This window comes from Gavia stellata, chromosome 15 (assembly GCF_030936135.1).
Source record: "Gavia stellata isolate bGavSte3 chromosome 15, bGavSte3.hap2, whole genome shotgun sequence".
In the NCBI taxonomy this organism is placed as follows: Eukaryota; Metazoa; Chordata; class Aves; order Gaviiformes; family Gaviidae; genus Gavia; species Gavia stellata.
This window is the reverse complement of record NC_082608.1, coordinates 20,940,507-20,965,030: the sequence shown is the minus strand read 5'-3', so window position 1 is coordinate 20,965,030 and position 24,524 is coordinate 20,940,507. Positions and strand designations below refer to the sequence as shown.

Here is a 24,524-nt window from a genome sequence, read left to right as displayed (position 1 = left end):
ATGGCGGTGTGCGCCCGGCTGTGCGGGGTGGGTCCGGCCCGCGGGTGTCGCCGGCGGGGGGCGGCGCGGGAGCAGCGGCGCGGTGGTGCCGGCGACAGCGAGCCCGACACCGACACCGACCCCGAGGAGGCGGGCGGCGGCGGCGCCACGGAGGACGAGGAGGCGGCGGAGCGCATCGAGGGCGGGCGGCCGGTGCCGCAGCCCGCCGAGGCCGGCCCGGCCGGGCGGGCCCCGCTGTCCCTCCTGGAGCTGCCCCCCGAGCTCTTGGTGCAGATCTTCGGCTCCCTGCCCGGTACCGACCTGCCCAGCCTGGCCCGCGTCTGCACCACCTTCCGCCGCATCCTCCGCACCGACACGATCTGGCGGCGGCGCTGCCGCGAAGGTACCGCCCGCCCCGAGGTGGGGGGCCGGGGGCGCCCTGAGGAGATGGCCCCGGGGGGTGCGGGGTGGGGGGCCCGGAGGATGCCGAGAGGAGATGGGGTGCAAGGCCGGGGGCCCGGGGGATGCAGGAGGACCCGGAGGGTGTGGGGAGGTGATGGGGGTGTGGAGTGGGGGTCCTAAAGGGATGCAGAAGGGAGGTGGTGCGTGGGGTCTGGGGGTGCAGGAACGAGCTGGGGCCTGCGGGGGTGCGGGTTGAGGGGCCTGAGGGGTGCATGCAGGGCTCCGTGTGCGGAGGGTGGAGAAGAGGGCAGATCCCAGCTCTTCTGGGGCACGGTCCCTTCTTGGTGGCACCTGCTGCAAAAGGGGCGAGGTGTGAGCAGCTCCAGCAAAGGGCATCACGCTGGGGTTGTTCCCCGGGGGGGCAGCTGGAGGGGAGGAATGGGGATGGGACCAGGCCCAGGCCCTGGCAGGTGATGCCTCCATGGAGGGTGTCCTTGGGTGAATCCTGAGGATGGGGTATTTCAGGCAGCGAGGAAAGGGGATGATCAGGCCCAGCAGAACGGGGCTGCGCTGGGGAAGAAAGGAGGCCTTGGGTGTGCAGCTGGGGGGGTCCTGGAGCCAGGGAGGCACAGCAGGTAAAGCAGCAGCAGGGAGCCGCTGGGGTCTGGTGAGTGGGTGGAGAAGGGCAGGCCTGGGTAAGGTCATCCATCCCTGTTCCGTCTCGGGAAGCACAGTGCCAGGTTCAGAGGGGTTCCTGGTTTGCATGTGCGTTTCCTGGGAAGTGTTTATTGCAAGGATGCTGTGCTGCATTAATGCGAAGGCTCGTGGGGCGTTATTTTCGGTAGAGCCTCAGTTCCGTGTTGCTGTGGCCCTGCTTTGTTAGGTTGCGATTCTTACTCTTTGCTCTTTGTCCTTTTCCTCATATCAGTGTGGCTCTCTGTCCCCTGTTTGTTAATCCGGCAGCTGTCCCACCCTCCAAGGGCTGTCTTGCTGTGCTCGTTGTCTCTCTTCATAGTGTGATCCTGCCAGGTGCATCTGCTGCCAGCATATGAAGTCATGTATATTTTGTTGTTGTTTGTTTTCTGTTTTCAATACCAGTGAGGGCATCGGGATGAAGAATTTAGGTATGTCGCAGTGGCTGCCTGCCATAGGCAGTGGGATCTGTTCAAACGCATTAAACCTTGCAGGAATGAATTCATGCCTTATCAGCACTATCCAAGAACCCTTGGACAGTACAAAGGCTGTACCTAGAAAATGTATACCAAAGCATTCTTATTTCTTAGTTTAGCATGGGATGATCCCATTGTCCCAATAACTTGACATTGTTTTTTGGAGACAGACTAATAAAATGGTATACATTCTTTCCTTCTACTCCTCTACTGACATAGAGTCCTCAGGGATGTCTGTGTATTTTATGAATGGTTTGCAAAACTTCACTGATTAATTATTTTGATAGGTCGTGATCCTGGCAAAAAGTTTCTATAGAAATGTATATAACTTTTAAATATAGGCTAGATTGGCTTGTAAAGGAATCACTAAATTGGGCCTGATGGGAAAATAAATTTATTTATTAAATTCGTGACTGCTCCTTGGATTTTCTTGCCAGTAGATAAAGCAGTGTTCAAAAGCTTAGCTGAAATTTAAAGAAACGGTGGGCTTTGTGTGGCTAAAGCTAAACTGGACAGGAAGGGAAAGTATTAAGACTACACTTTTGTCTCAAGGCCCTTAGCTAGCTACAAGGTGAGAGTTGCGTAAAACCCAATTTTTTTTCTCCTTTTGCACACTGTTTCTTCTGTTTCCCGGATGTGTCTGCTCCATCCACTGTCAGAGAGCATACTGGTGGACTGCTGGTGTGATTGAGGTAGATCTTGTACCAAAGGCATGGTGTGTGAGCTGTGCTGAACAGATAAGGGTCAGGTTCCTGGCTGAAAAACTTCCTACATCTATGAAACTGTTACTGCAATCTTTTCAGCAGTCGTGGTTCTCCAAGCAGTTCCTAATCTGGACTTCTTGCACTGTTCATAGTGCTTTGCATTGCTCTACACAGCAGGGTAAGTAGTTACCCTTGTGGTAGTACTGTAACTTTGAGTATTTGTACACGTGAGTATAAAATTGGTCACCAATTTATGGAGCTACTCTGCAGTTAATTTCTCTGCATATATTTCAGTGATGTATTGCACACGCTCAGCTACTGAGTGTGTTCAAATGTGAGCATGCAACTGTGTGATGAGTGCAACTACTGAGGACGTATATGAACATCCAGTATTAGTATATAGGTACACATATAAGATTTAGAATATCCTGTACTGTATTTCTGTATAGCTGTATATTGGCGACTGTATGATAGTCAAATATAAAATGTAATTATTTTTTGTAATCTTTTTCAAAAACAAGCCCCTTCCCAACTGAGGGCAGTTCTTAAGTGTATGCTTGTATATGAGTTTAAGCGTGGCATAGTAACGTGTCTTGTGAAGCTGCATGTCCTAGAAACAGAGTGAGAGCACGTGTGCCTCTCCTAGCATACGCCTTGTATTGATGGCTTATTCACTCTGAAACCTACTGATGATGTTCCAGAGCTGAGCTCTTTGAGGAAGTAACTGGTAGACTTCAACTTTGTGTCGGTTGCACATGCAGAACTATTTGCGTTTTCAGAAATGCGCAACAGTAAAGAGACAAGAAAGACAATCCTAAAATTAAACAGAGCAGTTCTCTGAGAGAAGCTGATTGTGGCAGTGCTTTGTTTTAGCCATTTTCTACCTTTGTCTTGGACAGGAGCAGTGCTGAATGTAAGGAAAAGCCCGGCTGTTGCCCAAGTCAGATGGGGCACTCAATCCCTTGAGCGTTGGTATCTTGCTCTTGCACTGCTGTTGGCCGACTCAGTTGTAGATTAGTCTTGAGAACGTGTTGTGATTAGTGCAAGCATCCAGAGGACTTGTCTTCCCGAAAGTGGAGTGGCTTTTGCTGGTGATTGTGAACTGGGAGAGTGCTGGGATTAACCAGAAGTAGTTGTGTAACACTGGCATGGCTGTTAGGGCTGTTGTCCTTTTATCATTGCAACTGTTTGGGGTAAACAATGTCTCTGAATTGCATCTTTGGCAAGGAGAGGATTGCAGTCGCTTTCATGTTTTCTATAAATAGGAGATTGCTGATCTCTGCAGTGGGAGCAGAATTAAAGCCTCTTTCACCCTGGCTGGTGGCGTGACCTACCTTGATTAACACCTGATAGTCCGTTTTAAATGGTACCCACTTTCATCTTAAAATAAAACAGCGCAAGTGCAGCAGAACACCTGGAAACAGACCAGTAATTCAGAATAACCAGATCTAGAACTTGGATGAAAAGGCTTTTGTTTGTGAAAACAACCTCCAACAGCTTTTGGACCTGCTGAAAAATGTCAGCCAAGGTGTTAAAGCTGCTAACCTTCAGCAAGTTTTATAGAAAGAGGTACCTGTGGAGAGAAGACTGGGAAATTTGGTGTGTATGGTCAGTGAGGGGACTGTCGCATGGAGTTCAGCTCTTACAAGACTCTGGAGAATCCACGCAGGAGTTTGATGTACAGCTGCTCCCACAATAGGAACACTTTCTTGTAGTGCTGCACCCTAGTAAATGCGAAGATGGTTTTAATAAGTCACAAGGCTCTGATCTCCCTTTATGTGACGTTCAAGCATTGTATAGTGTGTTTCTTTGGTGAACCATCATGGGCTTTTCTTCATCTCTGACCACGTTCTTTGGCTTTTAGACTACAACTTGGCAACGGTTTGCTGTTTCTCACTGCTAACAGCAGGTGCTCACTAGCCGTAGCCATCCTTCAGAGAGTCTTCCTTAGATCTGTTTGTAAGCTGTAGGTCTGAAGCTACCTCTTTTCTGCTTTAGGGTTTCCGCAAACGCTTTCGTTTCTTGTGGATCGTATCTCCTTTTACTCAGCTCCTTGCTTGTGGCTGCAAAATATCTCGGTGGTAACTACAAGCCTTCCCCTGCGAGAAGTGTTTGGGAAAGTATTTGGTGTATTTTAATCTGGTAGTTCAACCTTTGGAAACGAGAAGCCAGTTCCAAACTTGTCCGCCTGGTATTTTGGAGATGCTAGCCTGAGAATCTCCCGTTTTTGTGGTCTCTGAAATAATCCAGTAAGTTTCTATGCTTTCTGTTCTGTGTACAGCCTTGTAAACACACATTTATTTATCCAGGAAAAATTAGAGGGCTTGATTAGTCAGGGCACAGTGGAAACTTAGCAATGGTAAGGGTGTCAAGCTCAACCAGACATCCTAATTTCCTCTGAACTGCGGATGTCCACACACAGTGCCTGCAGCTGCTTACTGGCATTGCCGTGCTGAGAAAGAAAGAAAAAAGCAGTAATCTGGTCTTTGATAGGAGTACAGGCTTCTTCCCTACCTGGATTTGAAGAGCCTTGTTTGTTTTGTTTTGTTTTTAAACTTGCATAGGCTGCACAGAGGGAGGTGTGTGACACGGCTCCTAGTAGAAAGGAGAGGTGAACGTGAGGCTTAGGCCAGCACATGGCGAGGGCAGGCCAGGGAGTAAATTACACTTGCAAAAGTATTAGTGCAGTTCATAATAAATGGAGACTGCCTTTCCAAGTCCTTTTAAATTCCAGTGCATGTGACCATGGAAACACCAAACACACAGTGACACAGTGCTAAATCTTTCAAGCACTCCTTATAAACCTAATAAAACAAGCTTTCCAGCTGGTCAAGTAAGAACTTTAAACCCAATTTCCATCCTTGCTTTTGAAGCAGGATTAAGTAGCCATTTTCTAACGGTATGAATTTCGTGTGTGAGTTTCTGTGACTATTAACTCCTTAAAATACTTTACTCGGTGAGCTGTTGCACTGAGATATGTTTCCTTAAAATAGACTCACTTGCACCAGGGTGGAATTTCCCAGGAAGCTTGAGCCCTTCAAAGCTTTCTTGGAAAAGGCTTTCTATTCTCTGTAAAGAAAACCTTACCGGTTTTATTTTTCTCTATCTTGAAGCTCTACTTACTGTTTTACGTTCCTCTTGTCTTTTGGATTAAAAAGAGATGGTCAGCTTTCTTGCTTATAATATTTGGAGTTTTTGTAGTCACTGTGAGCCAAGAGACTGATTTTTTCCAATCAGGCAGCCATCATGGTGTTAACAGCTCATGGGTCAGAAGAGCTTAAGTGATGCACTTACCCGGAGTTAAGCCATCACTCTGGGATTTTGGCTCTTTGTAGTTGGTTGCTGAAAAAAACAGGGTAAGGACTAGTTATCATAAAATGAGATGAGTGTTAAAGCATGCTAAAATGAGATTGTTTTTTCTTTGATAATACTTCGTTATAAGCCTTGGATGTCTAATGTCAATAGCAATATCAACATTCTAAATTTTTCTCTTTTTTAAAAGGAGCTTGCTATTACTTGGGACAACTTTGAATCTTTCCAGGAAAAAAAATGAAGTACAACACTTAGGAAATGCACCTTTTAGTAGTGGTTTGGCTTTCATAAAATTTCAGTGCAGGTTATCAAGGGCACTTGCATGTATTTGGGATAGAGCTTTAACATCAAATCACTTCCCACCCACCCTGTTGTTTCAAGATACCTGCTGGTAGTGGCTGTATCATGGCACTGCACTGAGACTGCACTCGAAGTGATTTACAGATCTACTAGGGAAAACGCTCTGCGAAAACCCAGCACCTTCTGGCGGAAGAGAGAACGTCACTGTGCTAGTACCGCTGTTAGAGAGCGACAAGGAGAAATGCCGTTTGGGCAGGATCCTCTGCATGTCTCCTCCCTTTCTGATGCAGTATAAATATCTTCAATGACACTGAGTTTAGTGTAGCTGCAATGCCTGCTGCACAAAGTGTGCATCTTACTGATTCTGTGGCCAGGTGAGTATTTGTTTACGTGGAAGGAGTTGGCTGTTTCCAAACAGCAGGCTATGACCACGCTGTTTCTGTCATAAAGATCTCTAACTTTCTGGTCAGCTGAGGAAACATACTTTTCCCTCCATCCCTTTGATGTGATTACTAAACACTTGTGTACACATGCAGACCGGTGGTTGAAAGCCTTGCAAAGTCTGGCAGGAGGGATAGACACGGGGTGACCTGCAGGGTGGGTCTGGATTTCGAGCCTCCAGTGGAGCTCTGGTTTCACAAATCTGCGCAACGGCTGTGTCTGGTGAGCTGGCTGTAGCCCAGCGCTAAATAGCTTGTTTGTGCTGGGCTGGATGTACTTTCCTGCAAGCTCGTCTGTCTGCTCTCTGGCTAATTGTGCTTCCTCATCTCACCTTGTGTTTGATAACGCTTAGAGCTTCCTCTGGCTTTTGCTACGGAAGTCAGCAGGGACTTTGCCGCTGACCTCTGCATCTTTAATGAAGGGCAATGTGTGTGTTGTACCTTCTGCCCACTCCTACCTTTACTGAACTTGCTGCTTACCCAAAGTGATGTTACGCAGAATGTGTATTCCCCATAGGCGGGCTGACAGTAAGCTTTGCACGTGCTTTATCATAATGTACATGTACCACAAGTGTATTTATAGACAGGAGGAGGTTGAATTCATTCAGGGAAACTTCTGCTTTTCTCGTATATGAAAAATGAATTCTCAGTTTGCAGCAGGTTACCAGCATTAGGTAGCGGTATTTGGCAGCCACGGTAGATTGTTAATTGAAGGAAGCTCAACCGAGGATAAGTTTCATATTTAATGATTTGATCAGGGTCTTCACAGATACACTTTTGCATCAAATATCTGGCAGGTGTTTGGTATTGCTAAGGAAAGCTGGTGTTTGATGTGTGGTATAGATGTCTTTGATGTCAAGGAGGGTAGTTTTCCATACTGAGATCTAACGGGGTCACTGCACCAGGGTGTTTGTGGTTGCTGATGATTTTTTGGGATCTCCCTCCTCTCATTTCCTCCCTCTGGTCTTCTAAGGATTTCTTGCACTGAGATGTTAGTACTTGCTTTTATGTTTTTTCAAGTTTCTTAGAAGTTCAGCATTGACTTCCTGAAAATGAAATGAGAGAATCTCATTTTCTGCTTCAAAGCTGCCTTTAAGATCTCCGGATTGCTTTGTGTTCAGGGTGTTCTGTAAGCAATCAAAGGCATTTGAGCATACAACAGACCCATCTCAATCTGATCTGCTTTCAAGTGTAACCATATTTGTACATGCTGGTGCCTGTTTTATGTCTCCATTTCATTCTTTCTAAAGTCTGTGACCTTTTCTTTAGGATCCTAATAAGCAGTTTTCCCTGTTGGATGCCTCAGTGGGAGTAGGTAATTACTACACACAATCATGATTTGATCTAAATGGGCATACAATCCCAGCTGGAATGAGTACGTCTTCCACAGTTCACACTCTTTCTGGTCTAGGTGTAAGCATCTGTAACTTTGCTGTGTTTGTGTGTTCCTTACGGTGTGTTTGTTGCAGGCATTGCTTGTAAAATGTCTTAAGATTCCCAAACTGCAATATAATTACATCTCTTTTTCTGTTTCCTCTTCAAAGCAGCAGTAAGATTCTCTGAGTAATATGGCAGCTTGCAAGAATGCACCTAATAAGATCTCATTTTTGCTCAAAACAGTAGATATCAAGATCATGGGTGGCAAACACCTTTGGGCCAGAGTTGACGTTATTATCTGTGTCATTGCAGAATATGGCGTCTGTGAAAACTTGCGGAAATTGGAGATCACAGGAGTGTCCTGTCGCGATGTTTATGCCAAACGTAAGTGATAAAGCTGATATAGATCTGTATGTCCTTGCTTAGTACCAATTTTGAAAGCATATACATGTTGAATATTTATTAAACTTTGACAATGTAAGTTACTCAGATTTACTTTCTAATGGCAGGGGTTTCGTCTGTGAAGTTGAAATTTTTTGGGTTTTATTTACTATTCAGCAGATGCCAAGAATTGGTATGTCTGTGTCCCCAGCCCTTTGGTAGGAAAACAGCGTGTATTTTAAATTTATAATAAAGTGTATTGAGAGTTTTTCATCCTTTCCTGTTTTGCCATTTTTAGATCTTGCTAAGGAATTAACTGATATTTTTCATAGCTGGAGGCTTCCTATGCCCTTATGTAGCTAAGTCTCGATCTCAGTGAAAGGACGCTGTTACATGCTGACAGTGAGAAAGTGCTGTAGGTAAAGGGACGAGCATTCCTCTGGGCTGCCCCTCGTAGGGCTGGGCCTCTGCCGAGGTGTCGGTGTGTTTTAGGAACATCTGTGGGAGTGGGACCCCAACTCCTTAGACACAATGTGCCTTCTGCAAGGTAGATGCATATCTCAGAGTGGGGAGGGGGCATCATCAGAGGAGAGAAACCAAGGTAGGCTAAGGACTGAATGGAGGCCTGGATCAATGGCGAGGCTGCCTCCCCTGTCACCAAACCTTGCCCTTTGCAGTCAGAAGCTGAGCTGGTTGCTCACAGAGCCTTGCGAAGCCCCCAGGAGCTCCCATACCAGCACTGCCAGGCTGTGTTGTCTCGGTTCCCCACCACAAATTTTGTAAGGGACCTGTGGTCCGTAGGATAAAGAACAGTGTTTAATCTCCGGCACATGAACTATGGCTTCTGGCTGTTCAAATAAGGTCCTGCTTTATGAAACAAAAGCTGTAATTGTCCCAAGTTACAGTCATGAGAGGTCTCTGTAGGCTTTGCTGCAGGTCCAAAATCTGGCTCAGCTTTATTTGTACTCTATTTGCTCAGTACTCTATTTGCTGAACCTTGAAGCATTGATGACCTCAGGCATTGATCTTAATGCTGGAAAAAATAACAGGTAGAAGGGTTTTAATCCCATCTGTAATAGACTTGCTGAGCATCCATGGGCAAATTATGTCATCACCTAGTGTCCCTCTTTACCTATTTGTGCGCTAGGACTGGAACTGCCTAATTTTCATGGGTGGGGAGGGCTGAGTGATGCTGAGCCATGCCCTTAGATGTCCACAGAGAAGTCTTGTTAGCACTTGAGGTCTCGCTTACTTCCCATTCGATCCTGTACCTCTGTATGATGCTGATGTGGTAACAGCCATACTGTACATACTGCATTGGATCTTAATTCTGCATTGCCAGTCTTAAATGGCAGAACATCTCTTCATGAGTTGTAGGCTTTTTCCACTACAGTAGTTCCGTGGTTCAGATTTATTACAGTGATACTTAGAGTGCTTTTTATACACACGTTATATGTAAAAATGCCCTTACTGGCTCAGAACAATGGTCTCGCTCTAGCCCAGTACTGTATCTCGCAGCTGTGGCTATGAGCAGTCACCCAGGGAAGACTGAGAAGAGGGCAAGCCTATGCGATACTTTCCTAAGTACTCTCCCAGCTTCTGACTGTTGTCAGGTTGGGGCATTTCCAGAGTCTAATGCGGTTTGTTGGTTTAATAGCCCTCAATAGATCTGTCTTACACGTTATGTTTCCAGTCTTCCTTTGTACCAAAGCAGTTTCTGAATCCATAGCATCCATTGGCAGAGTCACACTTGACATGTGAGAAGCACCTCTGTGATAGACTTTATTGCACTTCTGAATAAGGACTGTGTCCATATCCATTCAGCAATCCTAACTAGCAATGGTAACTCTGAAGTCAGAAAGCTTGGCAGCATCTCTGGCTTCCAGGGTTGCACCATCTTAGCTCTCCTGCTCAGATTCAACAGTTTGCCCCGTTGCAAACACTTATGGAACAGTTTCCTGGTGGTGTGACCCCATTTTTTCTACTGTCCCATAAACTTTAATTGCAGAAGAGTTAATTTGGGGCTACTGGCGGGACTCACGTGCATTTTTCTGTCCACTGAATGTGCTTCTGTTAAGACGTAGTGTGGGAAATGGGGAACTGAGCTTAAGTGCTAGAAAGCATAACTAATCCAAGGCCTGGGCTACTGTTCATGTAGTTACTTGGCCTAAGTGGTTGTCTTGAGATGGCGGTGCTCGTTATAGTCGAACTACAGAGTTTGAGGGGGACTGTGATTCCACTTTAAATTCACTGGGTGCCATTTGTAAATACTGTCCATGGGAATCTTGAACATGCCAAGTTCTGTGTGAGTAATCCTCCTAACCGAGTATACCTGAGACTGGGGCTGATGGAAACAAATGGTGCACCGCAACTGGAAGTAAAAGTCAAAAGAGAGTTTGACTTTCCTGTGTGGTCGATCCGGATTCATCGTACTGTTACGTGCTGGTTACAGTGGAGCAGAGTTGGCTGGTACTTACCCTGCTGTGTCTGTTCAGGTATAAACCCGCGAGTGAAGTCGGGGCGTTTTATGAAAATCCTTCCCGACTACGAGCACATGGAGTACAGAGATGTTTACACCTGCCGTACGTACCTCCTGCTGATTGATGCTTCCTGCACTAAGCACACACAAGATGCTGCATGGAGTGTGACGTTGCTTTCAGCAAATAATTTTGGGGTGGACCTTGGGATAGTACAGAGGGTGCCAGTTAGTCAGTTCTTGCTGTTGCGCGTTAGTGGAGTATTCTGACCCTTTAGCGTGACAGTGCGAGTAGGGCAGGCAGTGAGGTATGTTGGTCTCCTTTTGAAGTGCTTTGAGTTAGAAAATTGTCCTGACTGGGTGCAAAAAGGAGGATCCCTGTTCGCAGTAGGGGAGCCCTCACTCTGCTCTTCATGGATTGCTCCTCTCTTAGAAGGAAGCACTCAGATACCCTAGTGAGGGCTCCCAAAAGCAAGTTTGAATAAGCTCTGGACTTGCAAAAAGCTTTGTCTTGATCCGGATGAGCTGCCTTCAGTGAAAAATGCTGAGGGTTCCCATAGTAATTCCCTCCCTGCACAGTGAATCCATTTGACCACCATCTCTAAGAAACATTCTGCTGGTGTTTCAGAGGTTGTGATTTGCCTTCCTCAGTCAAGAAATTGCTCTGGGTAAACTGTTCTTTCCCTCCTGGTGTTGTGTTGAGAGAAGAATAGTAAAACATTGGAGTTTTAGTGCTCACTGTTGGGCAGGAGTTGGGGGGAAGTACTGATTAGTTTACCTCAATTAAGGAAGCCATTCCTGCATGGTATTTGGAGGGGGTGTTGAGCTGTCTCTAATGCTCCTTTGGGTCTGCAGAGTTTTGCAGACTCAAGTGCCTAACTCACTGGTGCTTGGGAATGTAGTTTTTTGCACACGCTCATGAGTGGAGTGGACGCTGCAGACTTACCTGTGCTAAAGAAAGCAGTCGAACATGGGCCACACAGAGAAGAAGGTGTCTTTAATGTGAGTCATGACAGACAAGCAGCAGCAGTGCTACAGCAGGCATCGGTAGAAAGTTTTATGTTTTGACAGTCCTGCCTGTCAACACCAGCCTTGTTCTGGAGCTGGATGGGAAGGAGAGGCATGTCCAAGATGCCCCGCAGGACGAGGGATTCCTTTGTAGATTGCTACCTGGGTGTTTGCTCGAAACGTGCCGTTTGTGGCGGCTCTCAAATAGCATTTTGTGTGGTTCCTTCAGTTGTTAATGCTTCACCTGCTGCCCCAAACTTCTGATGTCTTGTGCCCCTTTTCTCCAGAGGTGTGTTGTATTACTTGGGGAGCAGCCAGTGTGGTTTAAGATGCGATTGCCCATTTCCCCTTTTTTCCTGTCCTGTGTATTAAGACCGTGTTGTCGGGATTTACCATGTGAGCGCTCCCTAATTCATATTCACACGGCATTAGCCAGGTCAGCTCAGATCACTTTCCCCAGGGTTTTAAGCTAGCCTGGCTGACACTTGGCTCTTCCCACTAGCAGGTCAGTCATCACCAGCTGGAGGGCAGTAACTGCTTACATTGTTCCAACTCATTTTGCTTATAGATACCTTGCTGTATCCTGAGAGTCCAAGAGAGTTGCAGTGAGTCAGGTCTTTTCCACTCAAAGTGAGCTACCTCTGCTTTTAAGGATGCAGATTTCACTGAAAGCTCCCACGTTAGGTTTTTGCATTTCTCTGCCTGTGCCCTCCAAGCTGGACACAGGTAATGAAATAAGATTTAGTTACAACAGTAACATCTGAAAGCATCTGCTCTCCTCCTGTTTCAGTAACCCATTCTGGGGTTGTAACTTGTCTGTTCTTACCTATGATGTCTGTGGCGTGCCAGTGCTGTGATGCTTGCTTGAATCGCCATGCATTTGCTCAGTGTCACTTCCTTGTCCTGTGTCTAACTCTAACGAAGAGCCGCAGGCATTAGACCTTTCCCGGGCAGCCTTCTGTTGGTGGGAGCTTGGGCATTCACTGCTTTTCCTGGCTCATCCCTAGATGGATTCAAGTTGCCTTTCCATCTGAAGAGTGTGCAGGACTGCTTGTGGCAACGTGGGCAATATCCAGGCTGGGTGGTGGTTGTATTGAAGCATCCAGTGAACGTATTTTTGCTCCATTTGGCAGGATGTGGGCTCAGGAATTCATATAGGCTTCTTCACGATTGAGAAAAATAGGCAGTGTGCATAGCAAAGGAAAACCTCGGAGAAAGAACCAAGCGCTGTTCTCTTTTGAGGAGCAGGGAGAGAAACAATCAGATCCATCCTGTCTCCTGCCAGGGAGAGACAGAGCTGGAATTCATTAGGTTTTTCCCGCAATGAATATAGCTGCTGGCTCACTGGAGCCCAGAGACACCCCAGGCCTGAAAATGGAGCTGTGCTTTTGCTTTGAGACTCGTTTGGGCCTTTGGCCAAGTACCAGCATTTTCCCTAGTAACTTCCTTTCCTGAAAGAACAGGAGGAGTCGTCCATGGCACCCTGAGCAAGTGAGGAAGATGACTTGTCCATTAAGGTGTCCTTGCCGTGGGCGTTGGTGTGTAGGGAGGGTGAGGCCGGGTGAAGCACTGCTCACATTGCAGCCTGTTTCCCTTCAGCTCATCTGGAGAATTCTATGGTGCCAAACAGCTGGGGTTTTAAAAAATTAAAAAAGAAGAGCTGCCCATGGTAGTGGTGCAAGCTAAGCACAGAAGCTGCTATCCAGTGGGTAGGATTCTTCTGGAGGTGAATGGGATTTTTTGGCCTCCTCCCTCCTTTGCAGCCACAGGTTTCCAGGTGGTTGGGGCAGATGGTGAAGCAGGCTCTGTCTGTGACTCAGCCACGTATCCTGAACTGCCATGGCTCCTGGCAAACTGAGCTGCAGCTGGAGCCGGCTGTTTACTCAAAGTGAGCACACAAACTGCCCTCGACAGGCATGTGTCTTGGAGTGGAAGGGCTTGTCTTGTCAAGCAGATACTTTTTCGGCTGCTGAAAAGTCCATTGATTGTAGCTACAGCTCTGAGAGTGCTTCAGACAGGAGCTGGGGGAGAACAAGGGACATCCTCATCACTCTTGGATAGCTTAGCGTCAAGTTTTCTGTCCTAAACATAAAAAAAGCTGGGTTTTATAAGCTCCATGCCAGACAGGGTAGAAGGAAGGTTGTGGTGGGTGGAGCGGCTTATGCACATACCATTTATTAATATGTAATTACTGCACTGAGACGAGACGACTGGGAATGTGGTTTGCTTGCTTGCCTTAGTGCTGTTTGTGCTGCACTCAGTTCACTGGGTGAAACCAGGCCATCAATCTTATATTGTTTACTGCACAGGAAAAAGGCTCCTCCAGGCCAGTTGGCAGCAGCTCTGGACAACCCTCCCTGCTGTCCTAAACCTCTGTGGAAGTTCTCTGCTTTGGTATAATAAAAACACTCCTATAGTTCTTGCTATCTTAAGTAGTTAATGAAACAAAGCTGTTGTAACAGCTGCACTGAAACACAATTCTTCCTATAAATTTATGCAAAGCAAAAAACATTATTCAAGCCAGTCCTGTAGGTTAAAATGGGTTATTGTGGCCTTCTGAGTTGGCCATGAACATCATTGTAAGGCAAGTGTAGTATCTTCTTGCCATCTTCATAGAAATAATCTGCACCTTGTTGTTCCTGCCCAAAATGCCAGATTGTGTGTAATGTCTTCACATGAAGGTTACTGGTCATGTCAGGAAATTATATGGACAAAATTAACAGCTGACTTTGTGAGGACTGGAGGCAAGTAGCATCTCTAAGCTTTCCTCGAGAGAGGAGGTTTGTTAAGATCGTTCTGTAACAGGCATTTTCTCCTGCTTGCTGAAAATGTTCCTACTTGTCCTTCAATTTTGGTGGGATTGAAAGTGCACCTAGCTCTGAGATGAGAAATGGAGAAGCCTCACCTGCTGCAGTAGGCTTTGAGGGGGACTTTGAAGCAGCTTTTGGGCACTGCTGAAATATAGCTGCTTACTTAGAATTTTTAAGGCCGTTACTGACCTGGTAACACCACCAGATCTCCTGAGCTGGTGTGGTCTGTGCGCTTTGCCCGTGCTCTCTCAGTGGCTGTTTTTAAGGATGCTTAACTTTGGAGACAAGTTTGTCTATATAAGGCAGGGAAATTCTTTCAAAATATTCAAATTTCCCTGGTCCTTACTGCCTTTCTGCCCTTCCTTATTTTATGTTGCTTTGCAGTCTGAGGCATCAAGTACATTTTTGGTAACTGGAGATGGCAGATACTTTATTTGTTTTTACCTCTGGGTATATCATGTGATTTGCATTAATGGGACCGTGTTGCAAAAGTTTTCTGAAAATTCCTGGTGAGGTATCTGGTTGTGTAAAGTTGTGGAAACTAACTCCTGCCCCTGCACCGGGCCAGGAGCAGGGCTGCAGAGAATGAGATAAATCTGTGTGAGCTCATGGGAGGCCTCAGTTCAGAACTGCCTGGCTGTGGTTGGGTGTAACCGGTTTTCCCTTCTTCAGTAAAGGCAGTTGTGGGTGGTATTGGTCAGTGTTGTGTGCAGTCTGGTAGCAAGTCTTCCTTTTTCTTTCTTCTCCCAAAATCCCAATTCCTTAGCTTGATGTGCTCACTTCAGTGTCTTGCTGTTCCCTAGTGCTGCACCGATACCGACACATCCTGGGATTATGGCAGCCGGACATCGGGCCCTATGGGGGACTGCTGAACGTGGTGGTGAGTGAGTACCTCCTTCTGGGGGCTGTGATGTTGAGGACAGAGTCTTTTGTATACCGCTTTCTAGACCTGGTTGCCATCTTCGTGCTATTGAGAAGACTGAACAATCAGCCCTCAGGCAAGTGATTTGGGTCCCAGAGGTTTGCTTCTTGGATCTTTTCACCATCACCACCTTTCTCCAGACAGTCCTCTTGTTTTTCAGCTGTACTCCAAACAGCCACAGGAGCACACAGAAAACATGAGCAATGTTTCAGGGAAAGGCTTGATTTAGAGTTTAATGCTGATTCTCCAGTGGCTGGCCCAGGAGTCCATTTATGTGCATCGACTACAGCAGAGGTTTCAGCACTGGCCCATCGCTTACTACATTATCTTTGCACGCAGCTGCACTTTTTGCAAAGGGTTTTTCACTTGTGTTCATGCACCTCTCCTTCCTGTAGTTTGCCTTACTTTTCACCAGCCATGTCTAAGACTAATGCATCAGATGTGGGGATACTGGTGCAAGACCCGTGGAGTCTGGCAGCTCTTGTGCTGCTGGGGAGAGCAGTTAATGAACAATATCTGACTCTGTATTGGTGAGAGCTGGGCCAGAAGTTTGCCTGAAGCCCTTGTTCTTTGCACCGAGGTTCAATAGCTGACAGGTGGAAGCGTAGCAAATTACGAGGCCTTTGGGTTTTGCAAGATTTTGTTCCATGGACTGGTATAAAAGTGCATCCAAGTGCACCAATACTTACACGATACCATGGCCTTATAAAGACAAGTGTGCCTCTGTGGTGCTGCTCTGCTTTTGTCTCAGATCTCTCTGTTTAGAAAATATCCTTTCTCTGGAATTGCAGGGCTTGAGGGGAAGGATTCTGTTAGGTGTGCAGGAAGAGGGCTGGCACTTGTACCTCTCAGCAGAGGAGATTGTTGCTTCCTGTGCTGTCTGTGAGTAATAGAGCCAAATAATTCCTTGTCCAAAAGGCGCAGATAATCATGAGAAGCAGAATTCGTCTATTCGAGTATCTGCCAGCATGAGCTCTCAAACCAATTAGAGCTTGACTAGCTGTGTGGTCTCTTCAGTGCAGTCTCTCCCTCTGGATCCTGCACACCAAGCATCCGTCACAAAGTCGTTTGCAGTAATAACAGCCTGATCGTTTTCCAGTGGTGCAGAAAGCCTTGTAAAGAAACCCTCTCCCTCTTCACCAAGGGTGTGCTGTGAGTGCATATGGTCTGGTTTAATTGCTGGAAAGCAGTTTGGAAATGCAGCAAGCTGTTCTACAGCTCCTGCCCTCTTGCAGAGTAGGCCCCAGAGTTGTTTGCTGCAAACTCAACAGAAAGCATGCCAGGCTGATCTGGTATGCTTTGTCTTCCATCCCTCTGCAGGTAGACGGCTTATTCATCATCGGGTGGATGTACTTGCCACCTCATGACCCTCATGTTGATGATCCCATGAGATTCAAACCTCTCTTCAGGATTCATCTCATGGAGAGGAAATGTGCAACGGTTGAGTGTATGTATGGTCATAAGGGACCTCATAACGGCCATATCCAGGTGAGCTCCTCTAGCACTTTCAGCATCATCTGTCCTAGGTGCGATGTGTGTGTGCGTGCATGCACATTGGCTCTGGAAATGGATTCATTAAAAAATTGTATGAGAATTTTATTTAAGGGAGGTGGCTTTCACCACCTTATTGCATGTGTGTATGCCAGCTTTACGCTTATTATGTGTCTGACAAGTTGTGTGAGCTGTTCCCCGCTCTGAATTTCTTTACTGGCAATAGTACAGCAAGGCTGTTGTACTGTCTTCTGTTGAGCTGGAACAGGGTGGGAGGGTGGGAGCACCCGTATATGGACAAGCTGGGGGAAATGATACACAAAATGGCTTTGTGCAGCTGGTGAGTGTGTCCAAACAGACACACAGACCTGTTCTGTTTTACAGCGCTCTCTAAGATGAGACCTTGAGAAGGTGATGTAGCATCCATTCAGTACATTGGATGCTTTGAAAAGCTTCCTGAGAGGTTGTTTCCTTTTCTTTGAAGAAGGAAGCTCAACTAGAGAAGCAACTTAAAACAAGTATCTTTCATTAGAATGCAGTACAGTTTTGTTGCTTTTATTTGTCTATTCTGTAGCTGATGCACTCGCTACCGCTTAGTGATTTCTCTGTTGTAGCAAATTCAGTGCCACATGTTGTGTAAAGCATTTACTCAAAGCAGTCATAGTTACATCATCCTAGGCATCTCTAATCAGGTCTCTAACCTGTTAAATTCTCCTTCATGGTAACTACAGATTGTAAAGAAGGATGAGTTCTCCACGAAATGCAACCAGACAGATCACCATCGGATGTCAGGGGGAAGGCAAGAGGTAAGAGTGCTTTGCCAAGAGTCTGGATTAAGGCTGCTTGTATGTCCTTTTTCTGAAGATGCAGCATTGCTGCCTTACCTAAGCTCTTGGCGAATGTTGGGGTCTGGGAGGTGGTCTTCTGTCTTCCAATTTCTGTGTATCTGAACATACATGAAAACCCAGGCTGTTAGCCTCTGGCTGATTTACTACGATCTTTTTTAAGTGAGTAGAATTGATCAGTGACTTCAATCAAAACTTCAAGTGGCCATATTTGAAGAATTGCAGGATCTTGGGGATCCTCTTCTGTACTTGCCAAGGTGCGGTTTAAGTATCCAGTATATGGGATCAATTCAGTGTTACACCTGCACAGTGTCTGCGTGGAGACCCTGTGCCTTACCTCAGTGCGTAGCAGGGTGTTGGAGTAGGCTGTTATGTCCATCCTGTTGAGCAGAAAGCTGTTTTTAGGCAGTTCTGTGTAGCAAGGTGGTCTTTGAACCCCAGCACCCATTTTCTTCATGTGGTGTGACACCATTCCTGTTCGACAGCAGGTCTGTCCAAAGAAAGACAGCAGCATGCATTGTACTCCATGCAGCCCTGCCCAGACACTGATCTCTATGTTACTGCTGTCTGTATAATTAAGATCTTTCATACACAGGCCTAATATTGAGTACCAGCTGCGTTTGAATACCTGCTTGTCATCTTGGTCGAGGGATTAAAAGCTTCATTTGGTTGTTTATCCCGTGTCTGCGTCAGCTATACCAAGCAAGGCAGATTCCCGACTCAAACTACATGTTTTAAGGTGCTGGTATCAATGTCAGGATGAAAACCTTCAGCTAATACCTGTTCCAGGTAGTGGTGTTTGCTGCCAGCTAGTTAAACATGACAAATCTGATACTTCAGTCACTTCTAACAAATGCTTTAAAATGTCTGTCTACTAATGGGAAACAGCTGGGTGAAAGGTTTAGTTAAGCATTTTCTGGTTCTGTAGCAGATGAGAAATGCTTTAATACTTTCAAAGTACTGCGTTAAGTGTGTGTGGCATTATGGTAATTGGAGGATCTGGCTTTAGAAGATAAAGCAAGCAGGTTTGGAATATCACTTGGTAGGCTGCAATCTTAGTGTAAGCTGTTACCATGCTAACTCATGGTAGGGTATTAACTTGTCAGAGCTGCTGTAGAGGTACTTCAAGACATGTTTTCAAAGCACCCTTTGGATTTAGATGCATCAGTATTAAATCAGCAGGATTTAACCTCCCAAATCTTCAGTGTCTTTCAAAAGCTTCCTCTTTTATGTTTAACGTGCCAGGATAGGGCACAGGAGTCAGCTTATGGGCATGCAAATGAGTTACTGCAAGGTAAGTCAGGACGTAAAGAAGTAGTAGATTGGATCTACTACAGTAGAACAGTAGTTGCAGTAGCAGGTGATGCTTATGCTTTTATTCTGAGGAGGCATATTGGTTCTACCTGTGATTTATTTATTGTGTGGAGCCTGGCAAGTATAGGGCAGTTACCACTATCACTACTTGTTAAGCATATTTCCAAGCCAGCTCTGTAGCAACATGTGCTTGTTCCTGAATCCAGCTGTGATCCTCTGTCTTTGGCAGAGCATATGCCCTCTCTGTGGCTCTGCCAGTGAATCATGCTGACGAGGTGAAGTCATGTTGGGGTCGCAAATGAAATGCCTTTATCTTCCCCCTTTTCTCATCTTGTGTTGCAGGAATTCCGGACGTGGCTAAGGGAAGAATGGGGTCGGACTCTGGAAGACATCTTCCATGAACACATGCAAGAGCTCATCTTGATGAAGTTCATCTACACCAGCCAATATGAGTAAGGGCACCAGCTCTTTCTAGGTATTGAGGCTGCTGCAACTTCAAGAGCACATTGGATCATTTGTTCCAAAGATGGGGTGCTTGCAATGGGCTTTAACAGCCAGAGGAACGTTCTGTCTCTGCAGGCTCCGTGCAAAGATACGGTGAAGCACAGTGCTTTCCAGTTGTACAGAGAGATGAGCTGTGATGACAGCAGTAATAATAAGGTTCCAAGTTCTTTACAGTAACTATGCACAGGAAGATGGTTTTGAGTCATTTAACTGTGTTTAATTTGAAGACAGAACAAATACCCGTGATCCCAAGGAGCTATCTGCTTATTATCCATGTTAGTAAGCAATATGCTTTGTGGTGTGCTAGGCAGAAGTCAGACAGTCCGTGAGAACTTGGGGTTCTTTTTAACTGTCACTCCAAACTTCTAATAGCAGCCACCTCGCTGTAGCAGATGTTTAAATATGCTTTGCTCTTAGGTTCTCCGGAAATCCCAGGGAGTGAGGAGGTTTGCTGTGACCTTGCTGCAGGAGCCTCCTGACGTGCTAACAAGGACTGGTAGAGAGAAGTGAAGGGAGGGAGTGCTTGCATAGGTCTAATGTGAAATGTTAAGCTTGTTGGTATTGCTGAAAACACAGATCCCGCCTCTCTCTTGATGACATCCTAAAGCTGCCTGGAGGAGCAGACTGCAAACACATTCTTTGTGTCGAGGGATTCTCTCTTAAGCGCTCTAACCTTTTGTTTTTTGCACAGCAACTGCTTGACATACAGACGCATCTACCTCCCTCCTAGCAGCCCTGATGACCTTATAAAGCCAGGTCTCTTCAAGGGAACGTATGGGAGCCATGGGCTGGAGATTGTCATGTTGAGCTTTCATGGAAAGAAAGCAAAGGGGACTAAAATCACCGTGAGTGCATTTTCCTTTCTCTCAGATGCTTGTTAAAGTATTTTCTTCTTGATGCCATGGATCTCTGTTTGGGAGGTAGTCAGTTGTTGCCACCCCAAAACCTGTTCCTCATGGGGATTGGTGGCATTGGGTGAATCTTAACACGTGCAGAGTAGCTAGAACCTGCTCTGCAAAGTTTCTCATGACACCACCTGGCTCCCCCTTCCTTTTCTCTCCCTTCCAGCTGCTTTCTGTGAGTAGCTGGTAGCAGGTCACTGGAGATCACTTGCATCTATCTGAGGAGCGGGTACCAAATGTTGGCAGCTCTTCACGGAAGTCAGGCTAGCAAGCTCCTTCCTCTCTGCAGGGAGGGATTCTGACAGAATGCATTTGCAGCTTTGACTTTCTTTCACCCTTCCAAGTATAGCCTGGCTTGTAGCTTTTGATTTAAAATTCTGTTTCTGGGGGAAAGCAGAGGTGACGCAGACAGTTCAGGGAAAAACTAACACGGTCTGAGGGTGTGGGTTTTTTTGCTGTTGTTGCCAACTTTTTAACTGTAGAATAGGGTGAACTACGTAGAAGTCAGCTGGTGGACATGGGGAGGATACAGGTCTGAACTCTGTAGCACTCTGTCTCTGCAGCCGTGTTGTTGCTTCCTGTCTCTAGGGAGATCCCAACATCCCAGCTGGGCAGCAGACTGTGGAGATCGACCTGGCTCATCCTCTGCAGCTACCCGACATCGAGAACCTTCGTGACTTCAGTGAGCTCTCTCGCATCGTCCTGGAGGTCCAGGAGCAGGTGCGTCGGGAGGAGCAGGAGGAGGAACACCGGCAGGAGGAAGAGGACCGCTCCCAGCAGGCTGCCTCCCAGCCTGCTGCAAAGCCCCTGGGAGGAGAAGGTGCCGAGGGGGAAGAGACTGCAGCTGGGGCAGAGGGGACGACCCAGGACAAGGCACCAGCTTCCCAGCCCTTTGTGCTGCCCATGGGAGTCATATCGAGGAATGAAGACTATCCCCGGACCTGCCGAATTTGGTAACAGGGACAGGGGTTTTATAGCTTAGTTGTGCTAGTCACTTTTTGAAAGGGAAGCAGGGGAGTCTTTGAGGCGTGTTCTGTATTTGCTTGCCCTTTACCTGTATGCGGATCTACCAGCCCCTTGTGCTCAGATTTTCTGCCGCTGCTGCCCTAGCTCCCACGCTCTGGTTTGCTCCCTCTTTCTTACCACGCTGTCTTCTGCCATCCTGCTTCCGTGCTAGATTTTACCCTGTTACTTCTGAAGCTGGTGCCTCTCCCGTATCTACACCCCCACACACCTTTTGTTTTGTGTGTCTTTTGTTTCCCAGAGCTGCCCAGCTTGTATATGTAGAGATCTGTTCAAGCTACTTCCCATTTCTGTGTGTGTCATTTGTGTTCCTTGGCTGTGGGGTGTTTTCCACCCCCCCCTCACCTCTGGTGCCTTGGGGTCAGCTCTGGAAGGTGCTGAGCACCCTAAGCAGTAGGTGCAAGTATGCAGAGAGCTTTGTTGAATGGGACCTGGAGTCAGTGAAGCAGCATACTAAATGAAGTGTGGAAAAAGAGCCCAAAAGCTGAGGCTTAGGCAGGTGACCTTTAGCCAAACATCTGTGCTCATGGAAAAAACTACCAATAGCTGGTTAATCCCCGAAGGCCCCTGCCGTCACAACCGAGTTATGTTAGAATAAAACCCTGCTCCACCTGCTGCTTGCTTGGAGGTTAGGCTGACCTTTACTCCTCCCCAGCTCCAGTTAGATTTTTCTTTTTTTAGATTTTTCTTTCTCTCCCTTCCCCTAGGTTTTGTTGCAAGGTTTGCCTCTCTGATCACCCTCTCAACATGCCTTTTCTTTTCTGTGAGGGTTGTCTGGGTTGATCCTTGAGTTGCAGAAGTAAATCTCACATGGATTACTGGGCTGAACTACAGAAAAATTCAGCCTTGGTGTACAGGTGCTAATTAGCATAGCCAAAAGCAGCAACCTCCAAATAGCAATGGAGAGTTTCTTTTCTTAAAATGGTATCAACAGTGTTTTGTGCTCTGTGAAGAACAGACTGAATGTAAAACTCCCTGTTCTGTAGCACCTGGCAGTGTGTTTGACAATGGCTTGATCATAGTTTCATGTGTGGTTTTTTTTTATTAAAAGCTGGGTAATTATGGCTATTCTCACATCTTTTTTGCTATTCTTCTCTCCTTGCAGTTTTTATGGGACGGGGCTAATTGCTGGGCACGGTTTCACCAGCCCCGAGCGAACACCAGGTGTTTTTGTTCTCTTTGATGACGATCGCTTTGGATTCATCTGGCTGGAGCTGAAGTCCTTCAGTCTCTACAGCCGTATCAAGGTCTCCTTCCAGAACGCCGAAGCGCCTTCCCGTGAGGCTTTTGATGAAATGCTGAAGAACATTCAGTCGCTGGCTACTTGATGGGTGATTTGTGATGGACAGGGCTAGGGGTTGCAAAGGCTGCTGCACTCCCCAGCCAGGGCTGGGATGGGGATTCCTTGCTCTCGGTACCTCTGAATAAAAGCATGCACTTTTAATAAAGCCTTTTTACCCCAAAGGTACACATCCCGGTTAAAATATCCATGACTACCCTTTCCTCCCTGCCACTCCACACTGCTCCCTAGCAGTCCTTGTTACCCAGTCTGTAACATAGCTTTACGTAGCTGAAGGGATCCTGCAGAGGAGGCAGCAGACCTTTCTTATTGCAAAAAGAATGTTTTGGAAGAAAAATAACTCAAGGTCAGAGCTGGATCAGAAGAACGTCTAATTGACAGGATGGACACAAGCCCTCTGTACTGACCATTAGCAGTCTCCCGTGGAGAGAGCTCTTCTTCAGGGAAGGGACTCGTTTAAGCCTTTGCTGCGCTCTAGGCTGATCTGTCCTCCTGGGAGACTTGCTTTACCCTCTTGAAAACCTGTGCAGTCCCCCGCTGCAGGCTGGCTGGCTGCTTAATGATAAATTGCGTCAGCAGTGACAAAGCACGTCCTCCTCTCCAGAAACCTTTCTCTGGGTGTAGTATTGTCAGGAGAGGCTGGTGTAATACCTGCATCCTTGGCTTAGTAATTGCAGTGGGTGGTTCCCTTTTGAGAAATTCCCTCAGCTTGGCAGCAAGGGAAGGATTCCCACTGTAAATGACTGTGTGTGTAGTGTTGCCCTGCCTTCTGGAGCTTGGTGGATGTGCTGTCTCTGGGGTTCCAGGTCTGGGTGTTTCCCTGAGCGTAGAGAAGATGGTTCTTCTTACTTACAGGAGCTGGGTACAGAACTGGAAATGACTGTAAACTGCAGAAGCTGGTGTGTTCAGAACTGGTTTTGTACCTGAAAGGTTCACTTCAGATCTTTTAAACTGGGCCTGAAAATGTAAAGGAAGGAGAAAAAAGAAAACTAACTGTGAAATAAGCCCAAGTGCAGCCTGCTGACTCCTGTCTGTGATGGGCAGCAGAAGGTGCCACATGTCACTGGTACTGATGCGACCCCAGTTACGTGTCATTCTTGTATCGGGTTGCCCTGTGCAGTCTGAAGGAGCGACGAGGGGTTGTCTTAATATTGCTGTGGGTTGTTCTGGCACCTTTTATGGTCGGCGCTGATAGGTGGGTGCTGCTGCTCCACTCACAGGACCCTTCTGTTCCCTATCTAATCGCATTGTTTTTCATCCTAGATGATTGCTGCTTCCACAGAAAGCTCCCGGGCTTAATTTCCTTCTGTGATAACCTGCATTCTCTGTGGCAGATCTGAGCTCCATTGGGAAGTGTGGGCTGCAGGCGAGGAAGCAGATTCCCCATAGACTGTCTTATGCAGGAAAATCCTGGCCAGTGCTAATCTACAGACTGTGAGTTGTGCTATAAACCATCAGCATTTGCATCAGCGTGTGTTATTAATCGTGGGTAGGAAGAGATGATGGGGATCCTTGTGTGGAGACGAGAGAGCCGTTTGTAAGGAAGCTCTTGGTTACAGGCAAAATACATCCTTCGTTGCAGTTGTGGTCTGGCTGTGATGATAAACTCCAGGTTTCTTCTCTTCCCGCTATCAGCCGGATCAGTGTCTGACAAAACTCTGCCTTTACCTCTTCTGCAGGTTTTGGTTTGTAAATGTGTCTATATCTGTGTTGTGCTGGGAGGATTCAGGCCCCTTCTGCGGAGAAGTTTCAGTCACTGCCTAGTTTCACTGACTGCGAGCAGCTTTTATTCTTACTCTCGCAAGGGCTTTTTGCCATTTCTGGCTCTTGAGTGTTCCCTCAAGCTGCGTGAGAACCGAGTCTCC

At 46.7% G+C, this 24,524-nt stretch overlaps 1 protein-coding gene across 2 annotated transcripts; it reads left to right on the top strand.

Moving 5' to 3' along the window:
• Positions 1 to 22,862, top strand: FBXO31 (F-box protein 31). 2 transcript variants are annotated; one of them, XM_059824792.1, is made up of 10 exons: positions 1 to 382; positions 7,996 to 8,067; positions 10,560 to 10,646; positions 15,162 to 15,238; positions 16,601 to 16,768; positions 17,503 to 17,577; positions 19,273 to 19,382; positions 20,126 to 20,279; positions 20,925 to 21,289; positions 22,465 to 22,862. In XM_059824792.1, the coding sequence occupies exons 1-10, from the start codon at positions 1 to 3 to the stop codon at positions 22,685 to 22,687; spliced, it is 1,713 nt and encodes a 570-aa protein (XP_059680775.1). In that variant the 3' UTR covers positions 22,688 to 22,862. The 2 variants fall into 2 exon arrangements, with proteins under 2 accessions (XP_059680775.1, XP_059680776.1); XM_059824793.1 differs by lacking the exon at positions 10,560 to 10,646.
• Positions 22,863 to 24,524: the final 1,662 nt, after the last annotated feature.